This window comes from Ochlerotatus camptorhynchus, unplaced genomic scaffold (genome assembly GCF_037179485.1).
Source record: "Ochlerotatus camptorhynchus isolate MF236.1 unplaced genomic scaffold, CSIRO-AGI_Acam_v1.1 ptg000503l, whole genome shotgun sequence".
NCBI lineage: Eukaryota > Metazoa > Arthropoda > Insecta > Diptera > Culicidae > Ochlerotatus > Ochlerotatus camptorhynchus.
The window spans coordinates 7,513,879-7,527,049 of NW_027040988.1; the positions used below are offsets into that span (position 1 = coordinate 7,513,879).

At 40.2% G+C, this 13,171-nt stretch overlaps 1 protein-coding gene across 47 annotated transcripts in view; it reads left to right on the forward strand.

The window, feature by feature from the left end:
- The window catches only part of shot (dystonin-like protein short stop), a 483,119-nt gene that overhangs the window by 351,739 nt on the left and 118,209 nt on the right, over positions 1 to 13,171 (forward strand). For 27 of the 47 annotated variants that reach the window (XM_065235656.1, XM_065235655.1, XM_065235657.1 and 24 more), the window contains 6 exons: positions 5,155 to 5,863; positions 5,926 to 6,130; positions 6,202 to 6,570; positions 6,727 to 6,762; positions 10,992 to 11,907; positions 12,534 to 13,164. In XM_065235656.1, the coding sequence (XP_065091728.1) occupies positions 5,155 to 5,863; positions 5,926 to 6,130; positions 6,202 to 6,570; positions 6,727 to 6,762; positions 10,992 to 11,907; positions 12,534 to 13,164 (2,866 nt within the window). The remainder of the gene's footprint in view (positions 1 to 5,154; positions 5,864 to 5,925; positions 6,131 to 6,201; positions 6,571 to 6,726; positions 6,763 to 10,991; positions 11,908 to 12,533; positions 13,165 to 13,171) is intronic. The other 20 variants (XM_065235635.1, XM_065235637.1, XM_065235671.1 and 17 more) reach the window with 2 other exon arrangements.

Below are 13,171 nucleotides of genomic sequence, written 5' to 3' on the forward strand. Positions count from 1 at the left end.
GTACCTATAACAAGCTTAAAATCTATTCAATCTACTGCTTCAAAAAGAGTTATGTTTCGTTAACTGTGTGTAAAGTTATTAACAAATGAGCAGTTCGTGACCAAAACTGTGTATGCCAAGCATGCCTATCCATTGAGCTTATCTGAAGCCCTCTGAAGTTTCTTGAACTTGTGGGAACCTCCGCGAAGTTAGTGCCATAACCTTCAACGAAGTTCCCTGAACTTCTAAGATTTTTCATTATACAGTCAACTTTTCACAACTCGATGTTCTATAAACTCGATCATTTCTATAACTCGATAGATTCTGCGGGCGCTTCATTATTCCATGTATCGTACTCTCCATAAGTCGATATTTCTACAAGTCGATGCCTCCTTTGGTCGATGAGCTATGTAATTGTATTTTGATTCTATAACTCGATATGTCAAAGGTCGAGCTTCTGAATTCTGTGAAGTTGATGTTAAAATAAAATGGAAGTTGAAAACTTGATAATTGGTGATCATATTGAGTACCCAGCGCCCATCGACCACATCAGAACATGTTCCTGGTGTTTTGGGAAATGATCCGTACCTTTAATGTATATCAGGACCAATCATGAGAAATATCAAACAGGCTAAAGGGTGATACGGTCAAAATTTGGTCAATATCAACTTGACGTATTTCTTTCAATTTTGCATTTAAAAAACCTGAACACCCCTCATTTTGAAGGTGTGTGTGTGTAGAATGTTGCTCCTATTTTGATTTTGGAATTCACTCTTCAGTTGTCAAAATGCCGTCCAAGCGAGAAGAGCAGCGTATCAAAATTTTGCTCGCGCATCGCGAAAATCCGAGCTACTCGCACGCAAAGTTGGCAAAATCGCTAAAAGTTGCCAAATCAACCGTTACAAATGTAATTAAAGTGTTTGGGGAACGTTTGTCGACAGCCAGGAAGTCTGGATCGGGGGGAAATCGAAAACCGGAAGCCGCTGAGACGACAAAGAGAGTTGCCGGTAGTTTCAAGCGAAACCCTAACCTCTCTCTCCGAGATGCCGCAAATAAGCTGGGTGTATCGTCTACAACCGTGCATCGAGCCAAAAAACGAGCCGGACTATCGACTTACAAGAAGGTAGTGACTCCAAATCGCGATGATAAACAAAATACGACGGCCAAAGCGCGATCCCGGAGGCTGTACACGACGATGCTGACGAAGTTTGACTGCGTGGTAATGGACGACGAAACCTACGTCAAAGCCGACTACAAGCAGCTTCCGGGACAGGAGTTTTATACGGCAAAAGGAAGGGGAAAGGTAGCAGATGTTTTCAAGCACATGAAACTGTCAAAGTTCGCAAAGAAATATCTGGTTTGGCAAGCAATCTGTACCTGTGGCTTGAAAAGCAGCATTTTCATAGCTTCCGGGACTGTCAACCAAGAAATTTACGTGAAAGAGTGTTTGAATAAACGTCTGCTGCCTTTCCTGAAGAAACACGGTTGTTCCGTACTGTTTTGGCCGGATTTGGCATCTTGCCATTACGGTAAAAAGGCCATGGAGTGGTACGCTGCCAACAACGTGCAGGTGGTTCCCAAGGACAAGAACCCTCCCAACACGCCAGAGCTCCGCCCAATTGAGAAATACTGGGCTATTGTCAAGCGGAACCTAAAGAAGACCAAAAAAACTGCTAAGGGCGAGCAGCAGTTCAAGGCAAACTGGCTTTCTGCGGCGAAGAAGGTGGACAAGGTGGCTGTACAAAATCTGATGGCAGGGGTCAAGCGTAAGGCCCGGCAATTCGGATTTGGAAAAGCGGAAGCCTAACTGAATATTTTTCCTGAATTTTATACTAATTGAACTTGAAAAAGAAATTTAATTTGATTTTTTAAATAAACGATTTCACCGATTTACACGCGTTTTCCCTTGACCAAATTTTGACCGTATCACCCTTTATATTGAATGCGTCGTTAGGCCGAACAGTTATTAGGCCAAATTCCAGAAATTATTTCTTTACACATGCGAAGAAAATTTGCTGGTGTGAAAAAGAGAATAATCAGCAAATAGAAGGATAAATAAGGCTATTACATATTGGATTTCAATCGCCAACAACTATTCCGTCTCATGCCAGGAAGAAGAAGAAGAAACAACTACTATGGAAATTCAGCGTGTCTATCAACTTGCAAAAACCTGGAAAACCGGGAATCTTAAGAGAATTTATTTTTTCCTGGATAAACCGGGAATTCTTTGGGAATTTCATCGTTATTATTGAGGATTTTTTTAAAGAATGTAATACATTTTATTACACCGAAAAAAGTTTTCATATAGTTTCCATTAGGAACGCACATGATATTTTACCAATAACAAAATAAATGATTTTTATCTGAAATTCACATAACATTCATATGATCACATGAATTCTATGTGATAAATCACATAAATTTCATTGGACACATGAGGTTCATGTAATTTTGTAGTGCTATTCCCAATTATGAGATCACATTAAAGTTATGTGAAATTCTAATGGATATTTTCCACTGGAAATGTGATTTATTTTTTGAGTGTATGTAAACATTTAATTTTCATCGTTATTTTCTTTCTCTCTTCACTTCAGATTTAACTTCAGTAATAAAATAAATTTTGAAAACTCAGAAGCTTGTGTTGTTTTTTTCAGGTTCCGAAGTATGGATATTTTTCACAAATTTTAAATTTGAAGATTTTTTTTTTAAATTCTGGATAATTAAACTTGGAGAAAAGTTCAAGAACCTATTTCCTTGGAATTTATCAAGTTCACAGATTTGGAAAACATCAAGATTAAGGTCCTTCCATAATTTTCAAGGCTTATGAAATTGGATGATTATTTCCAAAGAATTGATTCCAAGTGAGTTCCGAGAAGAACTGTGATTAAAACGGCAATCTTCTTTCAAGGAAGTCTTGAGGAACTCCAGATTATATATGAAACCTAAATACCAAGGTGTTTATGAATAGAATTCCTATTAACCCCGGCTAGGATTCGAAAAAAAAAACTTTAACGAAAAATTATACGAATTTCTGAAGTTAATTCCTAATGAGTTCTAAAGTGGACTCCAAAGAAATTCAAAGAAGAATTTCAAAGGAATTCTGAGGATAATTTCCTGAAGTTTCAGGGAGAAAAAGAATCCAGAGCATAATTCCATGATAATTTTCGGAGAATACTTCGGGAGTTTGCTAAAAGGAGGATTACAATCGAGTATGAAAATAATTCCAGGAAAACTTCAAAGGAACTCGGAGAAGAATTCCAGGAGAGCTCTAATTTTTAATGAGAAATCTTTGAAATGCAGTGGCAAGCGAATTATTAGGAAACTTTTAAAGTGAGTTGAATTCCAAGGGAAGGATTTAAATTCATAGGGCATTCTGAAATGACCTCCCCTAGCTCAGTCGGTAAAGGCACAGCTATAAAGCAAGACCATGTCTGGGTTCGTTTCTCGGTCCGGTCTAAGAATTTTCCGCGTAGGAAAATTTCTCGACTTCCCTGGGCATAGAGTATGATTGTTCTTGTCACACAATTATACTAAAGCAAAAATGGTACAGGCATCGAAAGCTCTCAATTAATAACTGTGGAACTGTATCTAGAACACTAAGTTGAGAGCATGCAATAAGCTAATATGTTATACGCAATAAGCTTGTAATGCTAGTAATAAGAAGAAGAAGATTCTGAAATGCATTAATTGAAAATTCTGAGAATAATTCCAAACGATTTTTACATGGGAGTATTTCAAGTTAATTGCGTGGAAAGTTCCGTGGGAATTTAATTCCGAGGATGATTCCAACGAAATTTCAAGGCACATTTCAAGGGAATTGCAATCATGTTGCGGTGATCATTTTTAGAAAATTCAAAGGTGATTTACAAGGTAATTGAGAGGAGCATTTTAAAGAGTTTATGGGAGTCCAGAGCAAAACTAGAAAGGGATTACTAGAAAAATTCCATAGGCATTTCTGGTGAATACAAAATGAATACTGAGGAGAACTCCAAGTGAATTTTCCCGGAGAAATCTCCGTAAATTCCTAGGTAATAATGCATAAATTATGAGTAATTTGAAGACCATTGCAGATTGAATTCAAAGAGTGTTCTGCAGATGATTTTCAAGAGTATTATGGAGTAAATTATAAGAAAACATCAGAAAGACGTCTAAGATGAACTTTGAGGGTATTCTGAGATGATTCAAGCAAATTCTTCAGAAAATAATGGAGAAATCCTGTAAAGATCTCCTGTGAATGTTAAAATTATGCTCACAACCAAATGTTAATTACAATAAACTGTTTGAAAAAGAATGGGCTGCGACATTTTTCCTATTCTCTATCTCCGTCGTTCGCTTGAAATGTTGGTTTCAAAAAAAAATACAAATGCCAACACTGGTTCTTACGCTAAGAAATTAGTCAGGAGAACTCCTAGAGACTTGGGAGTAGGATTCCAAGAGAAGAATGAGAATTCTGAAAAGAATTAAACTCAAATTTTGAGGATAGTTCCTAAGACATTCTAAGAAGTATTCCAAAGGGATTCTAATGAAAGTTTCACATAAATGTCCAACAAAATTTGGATAAAAATTTCAAAGGAATTCTTAGGAAAGATTTAAGAGTTGTCTTGTTATCATTTTAAGAGAACTAAAAAAAAGTATCTAGGGTAATTATGTGGAACATTTCAAGGAATATGTGAGACTGCTCTTAGAGAATTCGGAGTGCAATTTAAATGGAATCATTCCATGGGAATTTCAGAAGATATTTAGAGATCTCAACAGTTGTCCCCCTTTAAGATCGTCGGCTTATTTTTTTAACTAACGGGGTATTCATTTTCTTAGGAGAATTGAATTGTTCATCCATTTCAAACAAACAAAAAATAAAATAAAAATGCATTTTTGCCCGGGTATAGAACCGTGACCGCGTGCCGTCCTCCCTTTTGTGGGCAAGAGGTGTTGATGAATGTTCAGTTTATTTGCGGTAGCTCCCGTCGGGGATCCGCCCAGAATGTGACGATCACCAAAGTCAAATAAGGGTGCAAAAAGCAATACAAAGGAGCTATTTTAATAGCCGTTACGCCACTTGAGGAAGCTACGTGGGCATGACGTGAAGATGACTCTATTGTTGTATTCCGCATAAATTTAATTTGCACGTCCCATGATAATTTATCGACTGGTATTGTTTTATCTTGTGCTCCACAGACGTTGATACCAACGAACCAGATGAGAAATCGATGATCACCTACCTAAGTTCGCTGTACGATGTCTTCCCGGAACCACCACAAATCCATCCGCTATTCGACATGGAATCCCAGCGAAGGGTACAGGAATACAGGGAACTAGCACAACAGCTACTGTACTGGTGCCGGGAGAAGACCTCTCTCCTGCAGGAACGAGCTTTCCCAACGACGTTGATCGAGCTCAAACGATTGCTATCAGATTTGAATCGATTCCGAAGCGAAGAAGTGCCACCGCGACAACGCGACAAACAACGACTGTTTACCATCTACAAAGAACTGGAAAAGTATTTCGAATCCATCGGCGAGGTGGATGTGGAGACCGAGCTGCGACCCGAATCGCTGGAGAAGGCCTGGCACAGACTCATGTCCGCTCTGGCGGATCGGGACATGATTCTTCAGCAGGAAGTGCAGCGGCTCGAACGGCTACAGAAGCTGGCTGACAAAGTACAACGCGAGTACAAGCACACCGAAACCGTAATTACCAAGATCGAAACTCGAATCACAGAAGAAAGCCGACGAATCGAACGGTTACATCCAGTCGAAGCGAAGAACATTGTCGAAGGACTGGAGAGCGAAATCCGGCACCTGGAGCAACCGCTCCAGGAAATGAACGACGACTGCCATAACCTGAAGGACGGCCGGTATCCACAGGCTGGAGATCTGCACAAAAAGTAAGTTAATGTAATTTCTACCGCTCGAATCTTGAAATCTAACCACGTGCTATTTTTTACAGAGTCACAAAACTGCACCAACGGTGGTCCCAGCTTCGAACTACATTCCACACTAGTTTAGTACAAAAACTATCCGGTCTGAGCTACCCAGTTCAGGAGACGACGATCACGAAGCAGACGCGTGTCGTGACCGAAACACGCCAAATCGGGACGAATCCGTACTTCCGAGACGTCCAGGAATACACCGAGTGGTGTCAAACCAAACTGGTGAGTGTTCCCCTCTACCTACTCTTCCTAAGTCGCTTTGATAACATATCAAATTCCATTTCCTTCCCTAGAAACAACTACTCACCTCGGATTTCGGTTCGGACCTGCCGTCGGCCAAGGTGGAACTGGAACGCCACCAGCACGAGCACAAAGTGATCGATCAGTTCCACTCGAAGATCATTCAGAGCGAACGGCACCAGACCAATTTCACCGGGGACGAGCTGCAGCTGTACCAGCAGAAGCTTAGCCAGCTGCAGAAGATCTACGCCGAGCTGCTCAGTACCTCGACCAAGCGCCTGTCGGACCTGGACGCCCTGGCGGATTTCCTGTCGGCGGCGACGTCCGAGCTGAGCTGGCTGAACGATCGCGAACAGATCGAGGTCAGTCGGGACTGGGCGGACAAGAATCTGGATCTGTCGGCCGTGCATCGGTACTACGAGGTAAGTTTCGTGATCTTGCTGATGGTACACCATTGACATTTTGCGCACTCTGCAATGTTCTTTTCTTTGCTCTGAAATCTCTTTCGTTCTTGACTCTCTCTCGACAACTGTGCTACTACTAACTCTGTGAAATTGCGCACTATTTCTAACCAATAGTCTACTTTCAAGCGTTCGTATGGAAACGGTGATGAAGTAAGTAAAAGAGCTTGATCTCGGTTTTGGAATTTTGTTTCCATGTTCATTTGCGGAATAATTGTGTGTTTTGCTTCGTATTCAATTTCAGTGAAATTTATCCTGATTTGTTAATCCGCTTGCTTGTATGAGTTTCGTTTCTTGTGCATAAATGCCCATTGTCTTAGGCTGTGTTCCATTTGGTTAATTTTCACTTAAACCTACTATTGTACCAGACTTATTTCTGACAGACCAGGAATCAATTTTTACAAACACCTTCTCGAAAATCGGACGATCAACAACACATGGATTTTACAACATTATAATTTATTTTCGAAGCAAAAAAATTAAGTGAAAATTCACCAAATGGAACACAACCTTAGTAGCTGTAAAAGTTATGATTTGCAAAAAAGTTAATTAAAGAAAAATTTCTAGAATTTCAGTGATAAATTCTCAGGACTCCTGGGAAATTCCAAAATAAACTACTGGGTATTTCCTTGAATTCGTGAAATGATCTCAAAAAACAGATCCTTTGACAAATTCAAAGAATTTTTGCAGGTTAACCTAAGAATTTCGAGAATTGCTAGATTTTCTAATAAATTTTCAAAACTAAAAAAAAAAAAACTGAAAAATCTCGGAATTCTTAAAAAAAATTGGAAGTCCCGAAGTGGTTTCCCGGTATTTGCAACGAGTTCCCAGAATCAATAGAGTTATCAATGAATTCCCAGAGCCAAACAAAAATTAATTATTGCCTTACTTTTTAACTTTGCATAATTGATTGTTACAACTTTGTCACAGGCGGCATTTCGATTAGAAATAATATTTTTGTGCTACGATTTATTGAAAATATCGAACGCCGTTTAAAAAAAAAAAATCCGTTCCAAACTGGCCGTATTATACAAAGGTTCATGCAAATTGCAGAACGTTGAGCTGCTCTATACGATAAAATCTGTAATAATCAGTGATGGCATGATCATTAGCAAATTAATATGTTTCCGCTCTCATGCGCTCTCAATAGGGGAAATGTATGTGTCCCTAATTTGGGCCCATACATAAATTCAACAATCGACTATATTTTCAATAGCAACCAAAAATATCCATTTTACCGTCCCAATGACGCGTTCATCTAGATAAAATTGATCAATAGCAGATTTTTAGCGATGGGCCCAATGTTAGATCCATAGACCAACATTAGAGCCATTTCCCCTATAACGCGTGATATTGGAGCAAAATATAATGCTTGATAATGATTTTACAAGCTCCCTTGATATTGCGAGACTATTCACAATAACGTGTAAAGTTGAAGCCTCGATTGAAGCCGAGAGTTGAATCAACGCAAAAATGATTCCGTTGCAGCTCGTTTTCTTAGAATGAGAAGGCATAATAATTTGTCTGTGATAATGTTATCTCTTTTTTATCTTCACCTATGGCAGACACGAAGCGACTGTTGCTAGCCGTTATGGAAGTTTCGGTTGCGTTCGGGTGTAAAGTAATAATCATGAAACTCAATCTCACCACAGCTTGGAGAGATTTGCAGTTGGTGAGTTTTGTTAGCTTCATATCCCGAGCTGCGAAATCACAGCTTGCAGTATCAACCGCAGTTGTGTGCTTGTTGATGTTTGTCAAAAAAGAATTTCGTAAAAATTCAGAGAGCTTTGTAAAAAATCGTGAAAACTTCATGAAAGTGGAATTTTTGATCTTCTTTGGGGTTTGTTTACTTTCAGAAAACTTCATTAAACCTCCGGGACCGTTTTTTTTTAAAGTTTCATTTACTTTGTATAGTTTAAAGAATTCCGTACACGGTCGCTCAGGCCTACTCAAATTTCAGTCGAGTTGACTCAATTTCGGAAAAAGTCGATTTACTCAAAAGTGAGTTGAATTTGCCGGGATTTTCCAGGTAAAACTTCTCGAATGTGAGAAAAATCGATAGAGGCTTCACTCATTCTATTAATATACTCCTAGACTGATCAAAATTTTTATGGATTTTCCTATTATTCTCGAAGGTTTTCCTGGTTTTCCGTGGCTTTTGCCCGGAAAATTAATCTCACTTTTGAGTAAATACACTTTTGACGAAATTGAGTGGTATTTTTCAGGTAACTTTGCAAAAAATCAATAAAATTTTTGAAATATCTGGGAACCTCGTAGAAGGGTAAGCTCTGCGAACTTCATAGTAGTGTAGGGAACTTCATATAAGCTCATGGAATATCGTAGAAGTTCAACAAACTTCTTATAGAACTTCAGAGGAAAGTTTTCTAAAAGTCTTGGGATATTCGTTTGGCCCAGATATTCAGGATGATTCATAGAAAATGTTCAGGGTATTCCCGGAAGTTTGGAGAAGTTCATGTAGGTTCTGAGATCTTGGTCGAGTTAAGAGATATATTATAAGTGTAACATAATTATAGAACTTAAAAGATGCTCAGGCACCTTCGTAGAAGATGAGGGAACTTTGTAGATGTTCAGGAAACATTGTATGATTTTCCTTTTAAAATCGTAAAAATGCAAGTACAAATGGTAGAAATTCAGTTCAAGAGTATAAGCTATGGAACAATCATAGAAGTTCAGGAAACTGCGGATAAGATCAATGAATTGGATAGTAGTTCAGTAACTGTGTTTAAGTTCAAGAAACTTTGAGGAAGTACTGGAATCTTTGTAGACTTTTAGAGAACTTCATTGATATTCACTGATTTTTAATAAAATATCAATAAATTCCTCAGGATATTTTGATCTATAATTATTCTGAAGATCTGCAATTGTTCGAAAATTCAAATGTTGTTTTTCAGATATTTGTTTCAGTTTGGTCAGGAAGTATTTAAAACACCTCCAGTTGATCTTAAATTTCAATAAATTCCTATGGTTCATTTTTCAACGCTTTTGGTTGATCAAGTATTATTCTAAAGATGTTCAACTGTTCAAGAACGTCTCCAAATACTGTCTCAATATTACTAGTTGGTCAGATATTATCATGTGAATTATTTAAAAGATCTCCAGCTGATCGGAAATTTAAATAAAGCTCTCTGGTTCGATTTTCAAGACTTCAGGATGATCAAGATGAAGATCTGAAGCTATTATCTGCATATTTGTTGAAGACTTCAGGTTGATGAAGTTCATTCTGAAGATCTTTGACTGATCAAAGATTCAAATGACGTCGCTCAAATATTCTGGTATTCAAAAGATCTCCAGTCATAAGAAGATTTCAGTCAACAACTTCATGTCCATAGTAATATTCTTTATATTAATCTATTCGCACGCACGGCAATGAGATCCACCCAAATTTGAGTTCAGCTTACTCATAATGACGAAAAGTACATGAACTCAACGATGAGTAAATTTGCCTCATGTTTTCCTCTGGAAATCCTCAAAAATCTGCCGGAAAATGTGAAAAATTTACGAATATTTTACTCAGTTTAGGAATAGTACCAATAGACTGAGATAATCCAATCTTTACTTTTCTAGTATACGGGATTTTTTTTCCTGGAAAAACTAATATTCATCAGAATTTAGAAAAACCTGGTAAACCTACAAAAACAAGAGGTAAATTTACTCATAACTGAGTTCCTGCCCCTTTTTAGCGATTTGTGAGTAAACTAAACTCAAATTTGGGTTGATCTCATTGACCGTATGTATTCCACCGTGTCACAAACGCCATTTTTTTTGCAAGTTGTGTGTCCAAACAGGTATCAGAGATAGACTTTTATCAAATACAACAAATAACGAAAAACGACCATTCTTACGCTTTCTTATACAAACAGTAAGAGACAGGCCTATTGTTGCAGCCTATTGATCAAAAGTAAAAGCTCAAAACAAATGGGATAGTGAAGATGCCAACCTCTTAAGAGAGGTTTATGCATTTGCTAATTATTCTTCAATACGGTGGTTCTACATTTGCTCAAGTGCAGCGTTACTATCTTTGTCCGTTGGATCTAGTAGAGTTCCAAGTATTCTTGATATGACGTCTTTTCCTTTATGCATTACCCATAATTGTCTCTCGAAATTAGATGAAATGGGATCTTGGAATCTTTTAGAACCTTTTTTAGACTAACTATTGTTCCATCCATGAATGTTTATTTCTTCACTTAACTCCGACACTCAACTAATATTATAATTGCTGTAATAGTTATAGTCATTTTATTCAGTTCCTGTTGTTATCACCTGCTTTCATTTTCGTGTGATGATTGTTCGGGAACTCCCACCACATCATGTTGACAACCAGCACTAAACTTCTTCCCCATCTCTTCCATCCCTCCCAACAGAACCTAATGTCCGAGTTGGAGAAACGCGAGATGCACTTTGCCACCATCCTCGATCGCGGAGAGGCACTTCTAGTCCAACAGCACCCTGCCTCAAAGTGTATCGAAGGTCACCTCCAGGCCCTCCAGTCGCAGTGGTCTTGGCTGCTGCAGCTGACCCTCTGCCTTGAGGTACACCTCAAGCATGCCACCGATTATCATTCGTTCTTCGAAGAAATCCGCGAGGCGGAAAACTGGCTTGCCAAACGGGACGAAATCCTGAACACCAAATACTCCCAGTCGGAGTTTTCGCTCGACCAGGGCGAGGGTTTGCTGCGCGGAATGCAGGACATCCGTGAGGAGCTGAACGCATTCGGCGAAACGGTGGCCCATCTACAGCACCAAGCGACGACGATAGTGCCTTTGAAACAGCGAAAGCAACCGGTCAACCGGCAGTGTACGGTGCAAACGATTTGCTCCTACAAACAGGGTAACATTTCGCTGGAGAAGAACGAATCCTGCACCCTGCTGGATACCTCTGGCAGGGTGAAATGGCGTGTGAAAACGGCCAAGGGAGCAGAAGGATCCGTCCATGGTGTGTGCCTTCTTCTGCCGCCACCGGATCAGGAATCGATAGAAGCTGCCGACCGGTTGAAGCGATTGTTCGACCGTTCGATCGCCCTGTGGCAGAAGAAACAACTGCGGCTGAGGCAGAACATGATTTTCGCCACCATCAAGGTGGTCAAGGGCTGGGACTTTGAGCAATTTTTGGCGATGGGTGCCGAACAGCGGACGGCCATCCGGCGTGCGTTGAACGACGACGCCGACAAGCTGCTGGCCGAAGGGGACCCTGCAGATCCGCAGCTGCGCCGACTGAGGCGCGAAATGGACGAGGTGAATCGACTGTTTGATGAATTCGAGAAACGTGCCAGAGCTGAAGGTGAGTTTGAGTTCATATTTGTTGCAAACGAAATTTGTTGGCCATTTTACGACTTCAGCGTTGATTGAATGGAATGATTTTTGGCCAAATACGCAATCTCAAAGTGGCACCTCGAGCAATGGGAGGAACATGATTGATTCCGTCACGATGGAGAAATGATCTCGAATGAGAGATCAAATGAGCTTCAGACAATAGGTTGATTTTAATTGGTTAATTGAGTAGTGTGACCATTTTGGAATTTGTGGTCATTTCTGTGTTTTATGTTGACTTGTCCGTTGTGTGTGTCAACTTCAATGAGGGGGAAGGTCAAGAATAACAGGCCGTACGATCTGGAATGAACAAATTTTAACGGTTTTCCTCGGAAAGGTGGGTGGGTGTTTGGGAAGTTTAGCTCTAGATTTTGCAGATCGTACGATCAGTTCCATTTAGATCGTTGATCGCAACGGACCGTACTTTGGAAGCAAATAGTTTCCTTTTAGTGCAAAATAGTCAGTGTAAAAGTGAATTTATTTGAAGAGGAGGAATCATGAAGGGTGTTTTCCGCTTTAGATCATTCCGAGGTTGTTCTCCGAATGTGTTACGGTCTGTAGCTGAGTGTTAATGTGAACATTTTCCCGAAATTTCAGAGGAAAGCAAACAAGCAAGCCGAATCTTCACCGAACAATGTATCTCCCTCAAGACCCGTCTGGAGGAGATGGCGCGCGAGTTGGACCACATCATCCTCTCGCCGATGCCGCGCGATCTGGACTCACTAGAACATGCGGTCCAGATCCTGGACGACTACAAACGCCGGCTGGGTCTGCTAGAACCGGACCTGAAACATCTGCAAGAAACATTCCGTACTATCACCCTGAAGACGCCCGCTCTGAAGAAGAGCCTAGACAACCTCCTGGAGTTGTGGAAAGAACTCAACACTCAAGCCAGTCTGCATGGCGATCGTTTGAAACTGCTCGAAGGTGCTCTAGCTGGTCTGGAGGACAACGAGCAAGTTATTTCCGATCTGGAGGGCAAACTGTCCCGCCAGCTGGAACTGCCGTCGTCGCAGGAAGGTCTGTATGAAGTATTTAAGAAACTGAGCACCATCCAGGAAACAATTTCGGCACAACAACCCGAAATGGACAAAATGAACGATGCCGCCGACCAGCTCGGTCGAATGGGCGTTCCGACCAAGGTTCTCAGTGACCTTAAACGGCTCCACTCGAACGTGGAACGTTTGAACTCACGTTGGAACAAAATCTGTGGACAGTTGGCTGAACGGTAATAA